The sequence below is a fragment of the Mobula birostris genome, chromosome 6, assembly GCF_030028105.1.
Source record: "Mobula birostris isolate sMobBir1 chromosome 6, sMobBir1.hap1, whole genome shotgun sequence".
Taxonomy (NCBI): domain Eukaryota; kingdom Metazoa; phylum Chordata; class Chondrichthyes; order Myliobatiformes; family Myliobatidae; genus Mobula; species Mobula birostris.
In genome coordinates, this window is record NC_092375.1 from 1,660,399 (window position 1) to 1,680,358 (window position 19,960).

Genomic DNA, 19,960 nt, shown 5'->3' on the forward strand with positions numbered 1-19,960 from the left:
ATCTACAACCACTCTTTGCCTTCTGTAGGCAAGCCAGTTCTGGATCCACAAAGCAATGTCCCCTTGGATCCCCTGTCCTCATTACTGTTTCAATGAGCCTTGCATGGGGAATGTTATCAAATACCTTACTGAAATCCATATACACTATATCCACTGCTCTGCGTTCATCAATGTGTTTAGTCACATCCTCAAAAAATTCAATCAGGCTCGTAAGGCACGACCTGCCTTTGACAAAGCCATAATGACTATCCCTAATCAGATTATCTCTCTCCAAATGTTCATAAATCCTGCCCCTCAGGATCTTCTGCAACAATTTACCAACCACTGAAGTAAGACTCACTGGTCTATAATATCCTGGGCTATCTCTGCTCCCTTTATTGTACAAGGGAACAACATCTGCAACTCTCCAATCCTCTAGAACCTCTCCCATCCCCATAGATAATGCAAAGATCATTGCCAGAGGTTCTTGTGGCATCACTTGCAGGGGCAGCAGAGGAATTGCCCCACATTTATTCTTTCTCCTCTCATTGTGCTTGCTTCTCTCAGGAGATTACAGACCTGCAGAGGGAGTTCTAGTAACAATAACCCAGACATGTAGGCAGTTGCTAAACTGATGTCTAGGTATCATGAAGCAGGGTCCAGACACAATGTCCAGACATCACCGAGCCCTGTCCAGACATCGGCGAACCCCGTCCAGACACAATATCCAGACATCACCGAGCCCTGTCCAGACATCACCAAGCCCCATCCAGACATGACCGACCCCTGTCCAGACATCACCAAGACCTGTCCAGACACGATGTCCAGACATCACCGAGCCCCATCCAGACATCAGCGACCCCCGTCCAGACACAATGTTCAGACATCACCAAGACCCGTCCAGACATCACCAAGACCCGTCCAGTCACAATGTCCAGACATCACCGAGCCCTGTCCAGACACAATGTCCAGACATCACCAAGACCCATCCAGACACAATGTCCAGACATCACCAAGCCCCATCCAGACAATGTCTAGACATCACCGACCCTCGTCCAGACATCACCAAGACCCGTCCAGACATCACCGAGCCCTGTCCAGACATCAGTGGCCCCATCCAGACACAATGTCAAGACATCACCGAGCCCCGTCCAGACATCACTGAGCCGTATCCAGTCACAATGTCCAGACATCACCGAGCCCCCATCCAGACATCAGCGACCCCCGTCCAGACACAATGTCCAGACATCACTGAGCCCTGTTCAGACACAATGTCCAGATATCACCAAGCCCCATCCAGAATGACTGACCCCTGTCCAGACACCATATCCAGACATCACCGAGCCCTGTCCAGACATCAGTGACCCCGTCCAGACATCACCGAGCCCCGTCCAGACATCAGTGACCCCCCCATCCAGACACAATGTCCAGACATCACCGAGCCCTGTCCAGACACAATGTCCAGACATCACCGAGCCCTGTCCAGACATCAGTGAGCTCTGTCCAGACATCAGCGAGCCCTGTCCAGACATCAGTGACCCCTGTCCAGACACAATGTCCAGACATCATTGAGCCCCATCCAGACACAATGTCCAGACATCAGCGACCCCTGTCCAGACATCAGTGAGCTCTGTCCAGACATCAGCGAGCCCTGTCCAGACATCAGTGAGCCCCATCCAGACACAATGTCCAGACGTCAGTGAGCTCTGTCCAGACATCAGCGAGCCCTGTCCAGACATCAGCGAGCCCCGTCCGGACACAATGTCCAGACATCAGTGAGCTCTGTCCAGAGATGATATCTAGACATTAGGGAGATGTCGCCGTGGCTGCAGAGAGTACCTGGCCATACACAGACTCCTGCGCCTTTCCCCATTCCCACCCTTGCTGTTCCTGGGCCCTGGTGTGACCCACATCCTGCAGCAGATTGTACTGTCGGACTCCTGTGGCGTTTTCTGCTGAGGGGACAGCAGACACTCACCAGCAGAGAGTTGAGCCGGTTGTTCTGGGGTTGCGGTTCTGTGAAGTACTCGGTGTCATGGTCCAATCGGCTGTGCCCTCCATAGTCCGCAGCGTCACTGTCCAGTACGATCTTATACCTGCAGTACGAATTCAGGAAAACACATCCCCACATTTCAGTATTCACACAGAACTATTATTCAGGTAGCGTAGTGTTTAAAAAGCTTCCAATTTGTAAGGGATTACAGCCGGAGATCAGAGACCTGCATCCAGGGTTTACAGCCAGGTATCAGGGACCAGGATCCAGGGTTTACAGCCGGGTATCAGGGACTAGGATCCAGGGACTACAGCCAGGTGTCAGAGACCTGGATCGAGGGATTACAGCCAGGTATCACGGACCAGGATCCAGGGTTTACAGCCGGGTATCAGGGACCAGGATCCAGGGTTTACAGCCGGGGATCAGGGACCAGGATCGAGGGATTACAGCCGGGTATCAGGGACTAGGATCCAGGGACTACAGCCAGGTTTCAGAGACCTGGATCGAGGAATTACAGCCGGGTATCAGGGACCAGGATCGATGGATTACAGCTGGGTATCAGGGACCAGGATCGAGGGATTACAGCCGGGTATCAGGGACCAGGATAGAGGGTTTACAGCTGGGTATCAGGGACCAGGATCCAGGGTTTACAGCCAGGTATCAGGGACTAGGATCAAGGGATTACAGCCGGGTATCAGGGACTAGGATCCAGGGACTACAGCCGGGTATCAGAGACCTGGTTCGAGGGATTACAGCTGGGTATCAGGGACCAGGATCGAGGGTTTACAGCCGGGTATCAGGGACCAGGATCCAGGGTTTACAGCCGGGTATCAGGGACCAGGATCCAGGGTTTACAGCCGGGTATCAGGGACCAGGATCGAGGGATTACAGCCGGGTATCAGGGACCAGGATCCAGGGTTTAAAGCCGGGGATCAGAGACCTGGATCGAGGGATTACAGCCGGGGATCAGAGACCTGGATCGAGGGATTACAGCCGGGTATCAGGGACCAGGATCCAGGGATTACAGCCGGGGATCAGAGACCTGGATCCAAAGTTTACAGCCGGGTATCAGGGACCAGGATCGAGGGATTACAGCCGGGTATCAGGGACCAGGATCGAGGGATTACAGTCGGGTATCAGGAACCAGGATCGAGGGATTACAGCCGGGTATCAGGGACCAGGATCGAGGGATTACAGCCGGGTATCAGGGACCAGGATCGAGGGATTACAGCCGGGTATCAGGGACAAGGATCGAGGGTTTACAGCCGGGTATCAGGGACTAGGATCGAGGGTTTACAGCGGGGTATCAGAGACCTGGTTCGAGGGATTACAGCCGGGTATCAGGGACCAGGATCGAGGGTTTACAGCCGGGTATCAGGGACCAGGATCCAGGGTTTACAGCCGGGTATCAGGGACCAGGATCCAGGGTTTACAGCCGGGTATCAGGGACCAGGATCGAGGGATTACAGCCGGGTATCAGGGACCAGGATCCAGGGTTTAAAGCCGGGGATCAGAGACCTGGATCGAGGGATTACAGCCGGGGATCAGAGACCTGGATCGAGGGATTACAGCCGGGTATCAGGGACCAGGATCCAGGGATTACAGCCGGGGATCAGAGACCTAGATCCAAAGTTTACAGCCGGGTATCAGGGACCAGGATCGAGGGATTACAGCCGGGTATCAGGGACCAGGATCGAGGGATTACAGTCGGGTATCAGGAACCAGGATCGAGGGATTACAGCCGGGTATCAGGGACCAGGATCGAGGGATTACAGCTGGGTATCAGGGACCAGGATCCAGGGTTTACAGCCGGGTATCAGGGAGCGAGTTTGTGTAATCACAGTACCTGGACCAGGGATTGGGGTTCATGGCTGAGAGACAGGAGATTAAGGCTCAGTGACCAGGGACTGGAGACCATTCATAATGGCCAGGGGACTATGGACTGATGATCGTGGATCATGGCCGAGACTGGGTTGGGAGCTGGCTGTTCCCTGTGCCGCTGCTCTCCGGTGTTGGTGTGGTGAAAGAAGCTGGACTGCGTGCTTTGTGAGCTGCATGAGCACATGATGATCGGCTTTCTGTGCGCTTAGTACCAACAGCACTAGCAATCTACAAGACATGACACGCAGGAACTTGGGCTTTCTGATTATTTTTGTGACTGTATGGTTACTGTTTCATGATTATATGTGCTTTGTGTTGTGTGTAACTGTTGGTACTGTGTTTGTACTTGGGCCCAGAGGAACACTGCTTCACTTGGCTGTATTCATGTAGGGTTGAATGACAATTACACAACGCGGAGAGTGTAGATTCGAGATCAGAGACTGGGGATCATGACCCAGAGGCAGGATACCCATACGGTACTGCAGAGAGCACTTGGACCCTCACCAGGCCTCCCCCACCCTTGACCACTCTGTCGCCTGGCTCCCCCACTTCCTGTGCTCGGACCCTAATGTGACCTGCACCCTGTGGCAAATCCTACTGTTTCATTCCTGTGCAATTTCATGAACCCAGCAGGTCACTTGCCCAGTTTCTCTTTTCAACCTCTGTTGATCACAAGGCCCAGCGTGTGGTCATGAGTGTGAACTTTCCTATCAGTCAGAACCCTGTAGCGGGGGCACCTTGACATAACAGCTCTGAGCCACACCTGGAAGGTGTGCTACCACACAGGGGTCCAGTTATAATCACTCTCTACACTGACGGTCTATTGGGATCCCATACACCTCCTCACTCTGCACCATCGCATACGGGAGGGGCGGGGGGGTCCAACTGTGATCGCTCTCTACCCTGACAGTCCACCAGGATCCCATCCACCCCACCCCTGAACACCTCCTCCCTCCACCCCAGCACAAGCAGGGGGGGGGGGGGGTCAGTTCAGCTGAAATCACTCTCTACAACGATGGTCCACCGGGACCTCATCGACATCTCCCCTCTCCACACCAGCACACACAGGTTGCCCTGTTCACCATCTACAGAAACCACTGCAGTCCCTTGTCCAGAGTACACTCACAGCCCCCCTCAAACCTGTGAGCACATTCGCTATCGCAGGAAAGTGGCATCCGCCATCGAGGACCCCCACCATTCTGGCCATGCTCTCTCCTTACCACTGCCATCTGACCCACAGCACCAGGGTCAAGAACAATGACAATTACTACCCCTCAACCATCAGGCTCTTGGACCAGAGGTGATAACTTCACTCACCCCAACACTGAAATCTGGATGTGTGTGGCTTTTCATTGATTTTGTTGTATTTCTTTATAGTTACTGTGAATACCCGCAAAGAATTTAACCTCAGGGATTGTACATGGTGACATATGCAGTATGCACTTTTGATAATAAATTTGCTTTGAATTTTGGAAAGATTCCCCTTCAGCATGGGAGCACCTTCATCAGTGCTTGAGGAGCTGGCTGCCCCCATCTTCTCACAGACATAGGGGATGGGTGAATGGTGCCAGCCAGCTCCGGGGGAAGACCTTCGGGTCAGGCGGGCAGTGACTCTCCAGACAGACGTGAACTGACATGGAGATCCAGCATGGTTCACCTCTGAAAACAGAGACCTCAGGGTAGTGGGGTGACTGGCTTGCCTCTCCTTGAGAGTGGATTTGGATATGAGGCCCTGGAAATGGACTGAGGCCACGTTACTGTGCTGTAACTCTGCGATCACTCAGTGGTGTGATCAAAGATGTGGGTTCAATGCATTCACTCAGCAGCAGGGGGAGACAGACACCGAGAATCGTCTGCAGCCAAACGCCGAGAGGTCGCCTGCAGCCAGCTGCAGCTTCAGCTCCCGCTCCCCAGGATGGCCAGGCCCAGTGTGAGCCTCCTCCCACACACACAACTCCTAGAGTCAGGCCGTTTGTAAACAGAAGCTCCTCTGGAAAGCCAAATGCTGTCCGGTCATGGTGCTGGACAAGCTGGGCACACGGACACAGGGTCACAGAGGCAAGCTGATTCCTGCCCTGGGGGAGTCTCCCCTTGAGACTAGCTTCTCCATGACAGCAAAAATGTCATGAATCATCAGACGAGGAGGAACCTCACGTCCTCACTGCCAATGGATGAGCCTTCCTCGTGGCCAAGAGCTCTGGCCAATTAGTGTCCCCATGCTGCCCGATGCTCTGCCACGGACAACTGGACCTGACACTCCAGGATTGGCAGTGCGGAGGGGGGAGCAGGGAAGGTCATGTGCAGGAAGAGGTTGAGAAACATGTTGGCAGCTGTAAATCCGTGCTCCAGGAAAGAGACAGCAGAGGAAAGGCCATTTGCTTGTGCTGCCTTTTGGTGGGCCATCACACGGCTATTTAACACCTCCCCTCAGTGTCTGTCCCATCCTTTCGGATAACCACCATGGAGTATGCCCCCACTACATCGGGTGACAGAGGGGTACCTCCACAGATGATACCCACTGTGGTCTCTGCTACATTGATGAGACTCAACATAGGGTGGGGGAACACCTTGACTCTATCCGCCACAACAGGAAGAATTTCCCAGAGGCCACCCATTTCAATTCTACTTCCCATTCCCGTTCTGACATGTTGGTCCAAGGCCATCCCTACTACCACGATGAAGCCTAACTCAAGTTTGAGGAGCAACACCTCATATTTATCTGGGGAGCCTCCAACTGGATGGCATGAACATCGACTTCTAGAACTTGTGGTAATTATTCCCTCCTCAACCTTCTCTCTTTTTCAATTCTCCATTCTGACTCTTCTTTTATCTCTTCTCTTCTCCTCACTTATCCATCACTGCCCTCTGGTTCCTCCTCCCTCCCTTGGTCCACCATCTTCTCCGATCAGATTCCTGCTTTAGTAGCCCTTTACCTCTTCCACCGATCACTTCCAGCTTCTCACTTCATACCCCTCTCCTCACCTGATCTCACCTATCACCTGCCAGCTTGTACTCCTCTTCCTCCCACCTTCTTATTCTGGCTTCTTCCTTTTTCCTTTTTAGTCCTGATAAAGGGCCTCAGCCTAAAACATTGACTATTAATTCATTTCCATAGATACCACCTGACCTGCTTAGTTTCTACAGCATTCTGTGTCTGTTGCTTTAGATTTCCAGCATCTGCAGAATCTCTTGTGTTTATAACGTGGAGATACTGGAAATCTGAAATTAAAACAGAAACAGCAGGGAACTGACCCACAGCCACCCCACCTTCCACTGGTCTCTCCTTGCTACACTACCTCCTGGCCCATGTAACAGTGGCCTGAGTACCGGTTCCTGAGAGACAACCGATCACTTCACCCAAGCTGTGGAGATTTGTCCTCTGGGGAATTACCCTGTGGAGATTTGCCCCATAATGGGAGTCCTGTGGGGATTTCCCCCTGGGGTATGCGCTGAAGAAGTCTGTACCATGGGGATGTACCCTGTGGAGATTTACCCCATGGGTTTGCCCTGTGGAGATTTACCCCATAGGTTTACCCTGTGGAGATTTACCCCATAGGTTTGCCCTGTGGAGATTTGTAACATGGGTTTACCCTGTGGAGATTTACCTCATGGGTTTGCCCTGTGGAGATTTGCCCCATGGGTTTACCCTGTGGAGATCTGCCCCATGGGTTTACCCTGTGGGGTTTACCCTGTGGAGATTTACCCCATGGGTTTACCCTGTGGAGATTTACCCCATGGGTTTACCCTGTGGAGATTTACCTCATGGGTTTACCCTGTGGAGATTTACCCCATGGGTTTGCCCTGTGGAGATTTGTAACATGGGTTTACCCTGTGGAGATTTACCCCATAGGTTTGCCCTGTGGAGATTTACCTCATGGGTTTACCCTGTGGAGATTCGTAACATGGGTTTGCCCTGTGGAGATTTGTAACATGGGTTTACCCTGTGGAGATTTACCTCATGGGTTTACCCTGTGGGGTTTACCCTGTGGAGATTTACCCCATGGGTTTAGCCTGTGGAGATTTGTAACATGGGTTTATTCTGTGGAGATTTACCCCATGGGGTTTACCCTGTGGAGATTTACCCCATGGGTTTCCCCTGTGGAGATTTGCCTCGTGGGTTTACCCTGTGGAGATTTGCCCCATGGGTTTACCCTGTGGAGATTTGTAACATGGGTTTACCCTGTGGAGATTTACCCCATGGGGTTTACCCTGTGGAGATTTACCCCATGGGTTTCCCCTGTGGAGATTTGCCTCGTGGGTTTACCCTGTGGAGATTTGCCCCATGGGTTTGCCCTGTGGAGATCTGTAATATGGGTTTACCCTGTGGAGATTTGCCCCATGGGTTTACCCCGTGGAGATCTGTAACATGGGTTTGCCCTGTGGAGATTTGTAACAGGGGGTTTACCCTGTGGAGATTTGCCCCATGGGGTTTACCCTGTGGAGATTTACCCCATGGGTTTACCCTATGGAGATTTGCCCCATGGGTTTGCCCTGTGGAGATTTGTAACATGGGGTTTACCCTGTGGAGATTTGCCCCATGGGTTTACCTTGTGGAGATTTGCCTCGTGGGTTTACCCTGTGGAGATTTACCCCATGGGTTTACCCTGTGGAAATTTGTAACATGGGGTTTGCCCTGTGGAGATTTACCCCATTGGTTTACCCTGTGGAGATTTGCCCCATGGGTTTACCCTGTGGAGATTTGCCCCATGGGTTTGCCCTGTGGAGATTTGTAACATGGGGCTGTGCCCCTTTCAGCTCACAGAAGGCATATGAAAAGGATATTTCCCAGGCAGATCGACTCCAACTCTGTAGTCAGGAAAACTCTTCTCATGGTGGAAGTTGAAAATAAAGAGCAAATTTGCACGCTCAAAGGCGATGACCTTGTTTTCTTCATGCTTCTCACTGACGTAGGCCTAGAGCAAAAGAACATCAATGTCCGTGTGTTATTAAATAAAAACAGCAGTGTGGCTGGCTGAGACGTCTACACACCAACACTCACTGTGACAAAGTTCACCACTTCTTTATCCCTCCCGCACACATCTCCTTCAAACACCCCCTCACGTCTCCCTCAAACCCCCCCACACATCTCCTTCAAACACCCCCCTCACATCTCCCTCAAACCCCCCCACACGTCTCCTTCAAACACCCCCTCACGTCTCCTTCAAACACCCCCTCACATCTCCTTCAAACCCCGCCACACGTCTCCTTCAAACACCCCTTCACGTCTCCTTCAAACCCCCCCACACGTCTCCTTCAAACACCCCCTCATGTCTCCTTCAAAAACCCCCCATCTCTTTCAAACCACCCCATGTCTCCTTCAAACACCCCAACACGTCTCCTTCAACCCCCCCACACGTCTCCTTCAAACCCCCCCACACGTCTCCTTCAAACCCGCACACGTCTCCTTTAAACCCCCCCCACATGCCTCCTTTAAACACCCCCACACGTCTCCTTCAAACCCCCACACGTCTCCTTCAAACTTCCCACACGTCTCCTTCAAACCCCCCCACACGTCTCCTTTAAACCCCCCCACATCTCCTTCAACCCCCCCACACATCTCCTTCAAACTCCCCCACACATCTCCTTCAAACACCCCCCACACGTCTCCTTCAAACACCCCCACACGTCTCCTTCAAACACCCCCACACGTCTCCTTCACCCCCCACACATCTTCAAACCCCCCCACACATCTCCTTCAAACTCCCCCACACATCTCCTTCAACCCCACCACACATCTCCTTCAAATCCCCCCACACATCTCCTTCAACCCCCCCACACATCTCCTTCAACCCCGCCACACATCTCCTTCAACCCCCACACATCTCCTTCAAACCCACACACGTCTCCTTCAAACCCCCCAACACGTCTCCTTCAAACCCCTACAAGTCTCCTTCAAACCCCCCAACACGTCTCCTTTAAACACCCCCACACGTCTTCTTCAAACCCCCCCCACACGTCTCCTTCAAACACCCCCACACGTCTCCTTCAAACCCCCACACGTCTCCTTTAAACACCCCCACACGTCTCCTTCAAACCCCCACACGTCTCCTTCAAACCCCCCACACTTCTCCTTCAAACCCCCCACACTTCTCCTTCAAACACCCCCACACGTCTCCTTCAAACACCCCCACACGTCTCCTTCAAACCCCCACACGTCTCCTTTAAACACCCCCACACGTCTCCTTCAAACCCCCCACACGTCTCCTTCAAACACCCCCACACGTCTCCTTCAAACCACCACACGTCTCCTTCAAACCCCCTCCACACATCTCCTTCAAACTCCCCCACACATCTCCTTCAACCCCCTCCACACATCTCCTTTAACACCCCCCCACACATCTCCTTCAACCCCGCCACACATCTCCTTCAAATCCCCCCACACATCTCCTTCAAACCCCCACACATCTCCTTCAACCCCGCCACACATCTCCTTCACCCCCCAACACATCTCCTTCACCCCCCACACATCTCCTTCAACCCCCCCCACACATCTCTTTCAACCCCCTCCACACATCTCCCTCAACCCCGCCACACATCTCCTTCAAATCCCCCCACACATCTCCTTCACCCCCCACACATCTCCTTTAAACCCCCCCACATATCTCCTTCAAACCCCCCCACACATCTCCTTCAACCCCCCCACACATCTCCTTCAACCCCGCCACACTTCTCCTTCAAACCCCCCCCACATCTCCTTCAAAACCCCAAACATCTCCTTCAAACCCCCCATCTCCTTCAAACACCCCCACACATCTCCTTCAAACCTTCAAAAAGGTCAGTGTCAAGGCTTCTGTGACCTCTTCTGGGTCAGATGGTACTTGTACAAAAGGGACAGGTTGCACTTCAATCCGAGGGGGGCAATATTCTTGCAATCAGATTGACTAGGGCTGTTGGAAATGGTTTAAGATATTATAGCATGGGGATGGGAACCAGTATGGTAGAGCTGAGAATGAGCCAGCAGGTTTACAAGTAGATGATGGGTATAACATAGAACATGGAACATAGAATAGTACAGCACAGTACAGGCCCTTCGGCCCACAATGTTGTGCCGACCCTCAAACCCTGCCTCCCATATAAGCCTCCACCTTAGATTCCTCCATATACCTGTCTAGTAGTCTCTTAAACTTTACTAGTGTATCTGCCTCCACCACTGACTCAGGCAGTGCATTCCACGCACCAACCACTCTCTGAGTAAAAAACCTTCCTCTAATATCCCCCTTGAACTTCCCACCACTTACCTAAAAACCATGTTCTCTTGTATTGAGCAGTGGTGCCCTGGGAAAGAGGCACTGGCTATCCACTCAATCTATTCCTCTTATTATCTTGTACACCCCTATCATGTCTCCTCTCATCCTCCTTTCTCCAAAGACTGAAGCCCTAGCTCCCTTAATCTCTGATCATAATGCATACTTTCTAAACCAGGCAGCATCCTGGTAATTCTCCTCTGTACCCTTTCCAATGCTTCCACATCCTTCCTATAGTGAGGTGACCAGAACTGGACACAATACTCCAAGTGTGGCCGAACCAGAGTTTTATAGAGCTGCATCACTACATCGCGACTCTTAAACTCTATCCCTCGGCTTATGAAAGCTAACACCCCATAAGCTTTCTTAACTACCCTATCCACCTATGAGGCAACTTTCAGGGTTCTGTGGACATGTACCCCGAGATCCCTTTGCTCTTCCACACTACCAAGTATCCTGCCATTTACTTTGTACTCTGCCTTGGAGTTTGTCCTTCCAAAGTGTACCACCTCACACTTCTCCAAGTTGAACTCCATCTGCCACTTCTCAGCCCACTTCTGCATCCTATCAATGTCTCTCTGCAACCTTTGACAATCCTCTACACTATCTACAACACCACCAACCTTTGTGTCATCTGCAAACTTGCCAACCCACCCTTCTACCCCCACATCCAGGTTGTTAATAAAAATCACGAAAAGTAGAGGTCAAAGAACAGATCCTTGTGGGACACCACTAGTTACAATCCTCCAATCTGAATGTACTCCCTCCACCACCACCCTCTGCCTTCTGCAGACAAGCCAATTCTGAATCCACCTGGTCAAACTTCCCTGGATCCCATGCCTTCTGACTTTCTGAGTAAGCCTACCATGTGGAACTTGTCAAATGCCTTACTAAAATCCATATAGATCACATCCACTGCACTACCCTCATCTATATGCCAGGTCACCTCCTCAAAGAACTCTATCAGGTCTGTTAGACATGACCTTCCCTTCACAAAGCCATGCTGACTGTCCCTGATCAGACCATGATTCTCTAAATGCTTATAGATCCTATCTCTAAGAATCTTTTCCAACAGCTTCCCCACCACAGACGTAAGGCTCACTGGTCTATAATTACCCGGACTATCCCTACTACCTTTTTTGAACAAGGGAACAACATTCGCCTCCCTCCAATCCTCCGGTACCATTCCCGTGGACAACGAGGACATAAAGATCCTAGCCAGAGGCTCAGCAATCTCTTCTCTCGCCTCGTGGAGCAGCCTGGGGAATATTCCGTCAGGCCCTGGGGACTTATCTGTCCTAATGTATTTTAACAAATCCAACACCTCCTCTCCCTTAATATCAACATGCTCCAGAACATCAACCTCACTCATATTGTCCTCACCATCATCAAGTTCCCTCTCATTGGTGAATACTGAAGAGAAGTATTCATTGAGGACCTCGCTCACTTCCACAGCCTCCAGGCACATCTTCCCACCTTTATCTCTAATCGGTCCTACCTTCACTCCTGTCATCCTTTTTTTCTTTACATAATTGAAGAATGCCTTGGGGTTTTCCTTTACCCTACTCGCTAAGGCCTTCTCATGCCCCCTTCTTGCTCTTCTCAGCCCCTTCTTAAGCTCCTTTCTTGCTTCCCTATATTCCTCAATAGACCCATCTGATCCTTGCTTCCTAAACCTCACGTATGCTGCTGCCTTCCTCCTGACTAGATTTTCCACCTCACTTGTCACCCATGGTTCCTTCACCCTACCATTCTTTATCTTCCTCACCGGGACAAATTTATCCCTTACATCCCGCAAGAGATCTCTGAACATCGACCACATGTCCAAGGTACATTTCCTTGCAAAAACATCATCCCAATTCAAACCCGCAAGTTCTAGCCTTATAGCCTCATAATTTGCCTTTCCCCAATTAAAAATGTTCCTGTCCTCTTTGATTCTATCCTTTTCCATGATAATTATAAAGGCCAGGGAGCGGTGGTCACTGTCCCCCAGATGCTCACCCACTGAGAGATCTGTGACCTGACCCGGTTCATTACCTAGTACTAGATCTAGTATGGCACTCCCCCTGGTCGGCCTGTCCACATACTGTGACAGGAATCCGTCCTGGACACACTTAACAAACTCTGCCCCATCTGAACCCTTGGAACTAATCAGGTGCCAATAACATGAATGTAAGGAAGGACAAGCCAATGACTGGGTACAAGTACAGACAGAGCAAAGAGTGAGGTTGTACCACAGAGGCAAAATTCAAAAGGGTGAAGAATGCAGGACTGAATATGCTGTATTTAAATTCATATAGCATTCGGAAAAAAGTGGATGAACTCATGGCGCAATTAGAGATTGTAGAGATTGGTCAGTATCATGTGAGCATCACTGCATTGTGGCTGAAAGAAGGCCATAGTTGGGAGCTTAACATTAAAGGAAATACTTTGTATCAAAGGGACAGGCAAAAAGGGATAGGCGATGGTGTGGCTCTGTTGGTAAGAGATTGAATTATCTTAGATGGCTATTTAAGATTGGGTGTTGTGTAATAACTCAGATCTTACTATGGAGCTTAATGTAAAGGAACCCTTGAATTTATACTGCAATTTGAGAGGGACAGGCATAACTCACAGGTATCTGTATCACAATGGAATAAATGGAATTACAGAGACATGAGAGAGGAGCTTACCCACGCGGATTGGAGCGGAATACTGGTGGGGATGATGGCAGAGCAGAGATGGCTGAAGTTTCTGGGAATAGTTCACAAGGTGAAAGACAGATATGTCCCACAGAGGAAGTTCTCAGATAGCAGGGGTATGTAACCGTGGCTGACAAGGGAAGTTAAGGACTGCAAAAAAGCCAAGGAAAGGGCATATAAGGTAGCAAAAGTGAGTGGGAAGTTGAATGATTGGGAAGCTTTTAAAATCCAACAAAAGGCAACTAAAAAAGCTAAAAAAAAAAGGGAAAAGATTAAATATGAGGCAGACTAGCCAATAATATAAAGCAAGAAACCAAAAGTTTTTTCAGTTATGTAAAGAGTAAAAGGGAGGTGAGAGTTGATATTGTACCACTGGAAAATGATGTTGGTGAGGTAGTAATGGGGGACAAAGAAATGACAAATGAACTTAATGGGTACTTTGCATCTGTCTTCACTGTGGAAGACACTAGCAGTGTCCCTGAGGTCCGTGAGTGTCAGGAAACAGGGGTGAGTGCCATTGCTATTACAAAGGAAAAAATGCTAAGCCAACTCAAAGGTGTTAAAGTGGATAAGTCGCCTGAACCAGGTGGAAATTATAGGCCTATTAGCCTAACCTCAGTGGTTGGGAAAGTGTTGGAGTCTATTACAAAGGATGAGCTTTCAATGTACTTGGAGATAAAATAAGTCAAAGTCAGCATGGTTTCTGTAAAGGGAAATTTTGCCTGACAAATCTGTTAGAGTTCTTTGAGAAAGTAACAAGCAGGGTGGACAAAGGAGAGGCAGTGGATAACACTTACTTGGATTTTCAGAAGGCGTTTGATAAGGTGCCTCACATGAGGCTGCTTAACAAGTTAAAGTCCTATGAGGTTACAGGAAAGATACTGGCATGGATAGCAGAATGGCTGACGGACAGGAAGCAGTGAGTGAGAATAAAAAGGGGCCTTTTCTGGTTGGCTGCCGGTGACTAGTAGTGCTCCTCAGGGGTCAGTACTGGGACTGCTGCTTTTTGCATTATTTGTCAGTGATTTGCATAATGGAATTGATGTCTTTGTGGCAAAGTTGGTGGATGATACAACGATGGGTGGAGGGGTGGGTAATGCTGAGGAAGCAGTGCGATTGCAGCAGGACTTAGGCAAAATGGAAGAATGGGCAAAAAAGTGGCAGATGGAATACAGTGTTGGGAAATGTATGATAATACGTCTTGGTAAAAGGAACAATAGTGCAGACTATCACGTAAATGAGGATAAGTTTCAAATATCGGACATGCAGAGGAACTTAGGAGTCCTTGTGCAAGACTCCCAGAAGGTTAATTTACAGGTTGAGTCTGTGGTAAAGAAGGTAGATGCAATGTTGGCATTTATTTCAAGGGGAATAGAATATGAAGGCAAGGAGATAATGCTGAGCCTTTATAAGACACTAGTCAGTCCGTACTTGGGAGTATCGTCAACAGTTTAGGGCCCCATATCTCAGAAAGGATGTTTTGTCATTGGGGAGAGTCCAGAGGAGGTTCATCAGGATGATTCTGGGAATGAAGGGGTTAATGTATGAGGAGCGTTTGGCAGCTTTGAGCCTGTACTCACTGGAACTTAGAAGAATGGTGGGTGGGGAGGGGGATCTCATTGAAACCTGCTGAATGTTGAAAGGATTAGATAGGGTGGATGTGGAGAGGATGTTTCCTGTGGTGGGGGTATCCAGAACTAGAGGCCACAGCCTTAAAATTGAGGGTGACCTTTCAGACCAGAGGTAAGGAGGAATTGTTTCAGCCAGAAAGTGGTGAATCTGTGGAATGCTCTGCCACAGACTGCGGTGGGGGCCAAATCCATGGGTATATTTAAGATGGAAGTTGATCGTTTCCTGATTGGTCAGGGCACCAAAAGATATGGCGAGGAGGCAGGTGTATGGGGTTGAGTAGGATCTGGGATGGAATGGCAGAACAGACACGATGGGCTGAATGGCCTAACTCTGCTCCTATACCTTATGGACTTCTGGTCTTAAAGCTTCTGGTGTGGTCAGTGTCAGGCCTGGTACTAATCTGAGTTGGATAATTTCTCAGATAAACATAATGTTGTTAGAGTAGCTGATTTTAACTTTCCATGTATTGACTCAGAATCCCGTCCTATTAAAGGACTAGATGGGATGAAGCTTGTCAAATGTGCTCAGGAAACTTTCCTTAATCATTATGTAGTTATCCCGACAGAGACTGTGGTTCTTGATCTTCTGTTTGGGAGTGAGACAGGGCAAGTGACAGAATTTTGTGTAAGGGAACACTTTGCATCCAGTGATCACAATGCCATTAGTTTCAAAGTACATATGCAAAAAGATAGGTCTGGTCTGCAGGTTGAGATACTAAATTGGAGAAAGGCCAATTTTGATGGTATCAGAAAGGAAGTGTGGATTAGGACAGGCTGTTTTCTGGCAAAATGTACCTGGGTAGTGGGAGGCCTTCAGAAGTGAAATTTTGAGAGTAGAATGTCTGTGTCAGAATAAGAGGTAAGGGTAACAAGTGCAGGGAACCTTGGTTTTCAAGAGATATGGAGACCCCAGTTAAGAGAAAAAAAGAGGTGCATAGCAGGTGTAGACAGGGAGGAATAAATGATGTCCTTATGGAGTATAAGAAATGCAAGAGAATATTTAAAGAAGTCAGGAGGGCTAAAAGAAGGCATGAAGTTGCTCTTGGAGACAAGGGATTCTACAGATATGTTAAGAGCGAAAGGAGTTCAAGGGACAAAATTGGTTCTCTGAAAGACTGGAATGGTAATCCATGTGTAAAGCCAAAACAGATGGTGGAGATCTTAAATCAGCTTTTTCCATCTGTATTTACTCATGAAACAGACCGAGTCTATAAAAGTGAGGCAAAGCAGGTGGTATTTGCTATCCTGAGGCGAATCAGGATGGATAAATTTCCTGGGCCCAACAAGGTTTTCCCTCAGATCCTACGGGAGCCAACTGCAGAAATTTCTGGGGCCCTAGCAGAGATATTTAAATTAGACTTAGCGACAGGAGAGGTACCAGAGGATCTTATGGTCTTATTGGAGGGTAGCCAATGTTGTTCCACCATTTAAGAAAGACTCTAAACAAAAACCAGGAAATTATAGGCCAGTGAGCCTGACATCAGTTGCGGGAAGGTTATTGAAAGGTATTCTGAGGGACCGGATACCTAAGTATTTGGATAGACAGGGACTGATTAGGGATAGTCAGCATGGCTTTGTGTGTGGTAAGTCCTGTTTCACCAATCATACAGAGCCTTTTGAGGAAGTTACCAGGAAAGTAGATGAAGGCAAGGCAGTGGATGTTGTCCACATGGACTCTAGCAAGGCATTTGACAAGATCCCACGGGAGGTTGGTCAAGAAGGTTCAGTCGCTCAGCATTCAAGATGAGGTAGTAGTAAATTGGATTAGACATTGGCTTTGTGGGAGAAGCCGGGGAGGGGTAGTAAATAGCTGCCTCTCTGACTGGAGGCCTGTGACTAGTATTGGTGCTGGGTCCATTGTTGTTTGTCATCTATATCGATGATCTGGATGAGGAGATTCCCCCCTCATTCTGCAGAACTCCAGGGAATACAGCCCAAGAGCTGCCAGATGTTCCTCATATGGTAACCCTTTCATTCCTGGAATCATTCTTGTGAATCTTCTCTGAACCCTCTCCAATGTCAGTATATCTTTTCTGAAATAAGGAGCCCAAAACTGTACAGAATACTCCGTGTGGTCTCATGAGTGCCTTATAGAGCCTCAACATCACATCCCTGCTCTTATATTCTATACCTCCAGAAATAAGCACCAACATTGCATTTGCCTTCTTCACCACTGACTCAGCCTGGAGGTTAACCTTTAGGGTGTCCTGCACAAAGACTCCCAAGTCCCTTTCCAACTCTGCATTTTGAATTCTCTCCCCAACTAAATAATAGTCTGCCCATTTATTTCTTTCACCAAAGTGCATCACCATACACTTACCAACATTGTATTTCATTTGCCACTTTGCCCATTCCCCTAAACTATCTAAGTTTCTCTGCAGGTTCTCTGTTTCCTCAACACTACCCGCTCCTCCACCTATCTTTGTATCATTGGCAAATTTAGCCACAAATCCATTAATCCCATGGTCCAAGTCACTGACATACATGGTAAAAAGCAGCGGTCCCAACACCGACCCCTGTGGAGCTCCACTGGTAACCAGCAGCCATCCAGAATAGGATCCCTTTATTCCCACTCTCTGTTTTCTGCCGACCAGCCAATGATCCACTCATGCTAGTAACTTCCCTGTAATTCCATGGGCTCTTATCTTGCTAAGCAGCCTCATCGGCAGTCACCTACCTGTAGGAAAGATGTAAATAAGGTTGAAAGAGTGTAGAGAAAATTTACAAGGATGCTGCCAGGTCTGAAGGATCTGAGTTGTAAGGAAAGATTGAGTAAGTTTGGTCCGTATTCCTTAGAATGTAGAAGATTGAGGAGATTTGACAGAGGTGTTCAAAATTATGAGGGGTATGGATAGGGTAAATCCAAGCAGGCTTTTTCCAGTGGTTGGGTGGAACTACCACTTGAGGTCATTGGTTAAAGGTGAAAGGTGAAATGTTTAAGGGGAACATGAGGGGAAACTTCTTCACTCAGAGGGTTGTGAGTATGGAACGAGCTGCCAGCACAAGTGGTGCATGTGAGCTCGATTTCAACGTTTACGAGGAGTTTCGATAGGTACATGGATGGTTAGGGTATGGATAGTTATGGTCCCGATGTAGGTTGATGGGAGGAGACACTTTAAATCGTTTTGGCATGGATCTGATGGGCCGAAGGGTCTGTTTCTGTGCTGTACTTCTCTATGACTATAACTAGATCAATGTAAAATCATTACAGGTAAACTTGTATTCATTAAATTTATGCATTTTGGATAACATCTTAATTTTATGTACCTGTTCCAATCTCCTTTTTTTTTTGCATTCTGTAATTTTATTTTAAAATGTTTATTTCAGATTGTGCCTTTTATGAGCTGTTTTTTTGCTTGTGATTGGTTGGGTCAGCCCAGTGGATGACATCACTGTCACTGGATACCAGGGATCCCCTCGAAACCGACAACTGGTGGGTGGGAAAACGCGGAGCCCAGATAACGGGATCGACCGAATGTCTGTGTTCTGTGGTCAGTGGAGAGTGCATCGCTCTCCAATGACTATCCACACAAGCCCTGTTCAACCTAACTGAAAGTAAAACTGAGCATGTTTAAATTAGAACATAATTAACCATAAAACTAATTTACATAAGCAAATATTCTGCATCTGTTCTTTTATTAACAGAACTGGGCTCCTTAATCAATGCCAAATGGTTTTTAATAAAGCATTCTCTCTCTTTGGTATGCACCAGTCTCTGACTGGGACTGAGGGAACCATTAACAACTGTCACACTGAGTGACAAATGATGTCAGGGAGCAATTCCTCGCCTCCAGGTTGATATTATCAATCTTACAAAATCAATACTTGAGGGCAAGATGCTACAAGCCTGAAGGGAGACACTCCTACAAAAACTCAGCAGGTCAGGCAGCATCTGCAGAGTTAACATCTCAGGTCCTTCATCGCAGCTTAAGGAGTGCTTAGGGCCTGGAGCTCAGTGACTAATGGTGTCCAAAGGGAACTGAGGCCCGTGCTCTTTGTGATGTTTGTAAATGTCTTTGTGTGAGCTAGGGCTTCTCACTTTGGAGCCAGGGAGGATGAGAGGTGACTTGATGGAGGTGTACAAGGTGATAAGAGGTATAGCCAGAGACTTTTTCCCAGGGTGGAAATTACTATCACAAAAGGGCATAATTTTAAGGTGATCAGAAAAATGTATAGGGGTGATGTCAGAGGTGGATTTTTACAGAATGGTGAGTGTGTGTAAAGCCCTGCCAGGGGATGCTGGTGGAGGCAGATAGATAGGGACATTTAAGAAACTCTTGGATAGACACAGGAATGATAGAAAATGGAGGGCTATGTGGGAGAGAAGGGTTAGATTGAATTTAGGGTAAGTAGGTTAAAGGATTGGCACAACGTAGGCTGAAGGTCCTATACTGTGGTATAATGTTTTATCAGATTCTCTGCACACGGACACTGCCCAATCTGTTTCAAGAAATGTCTGTAGCAAAAGAACAAAGATCACACACTAGACGTGGCAGAGTACGTCGACTGTTGGTGAATTAACTGCTAACTGTCATTCAGCCCTTCCAACGT

General features: G+C 48.7%; 1 protein-coding gene across 5 annotated transcripts in view; it reads right to left on the reverse strand.

Moving 5' to 3' along the window:
* Window positions 1-19,960, reverse strand: part of gbe1b (glucan (1,4-alpha-), branching enzyme 1b) — a 523,715-nt gene that overhangs the window by 23,573 nt on the left and 480,182 nt on the right. For all 5 annotated transcript variants that reach the window (XM_072259817.1, XM_072259815.1, XM_072259814.1 and 2 more), the window contains 2 exons: window positions 8,636-8,766; window positions 1,958-2,075 (listed from right to left, as the gene is read on the reverse strand). In XM_072259817.1, the coding sequence (XP_072115918.1) occupies window positions 1,958-2,075; window positions 8,636-8,766 (249 nt within the window). The remainder of the gene's footprint in view (window positions 1-1,957; window positions 2,076-8,635; window positions 8,767-19,960) is intronic.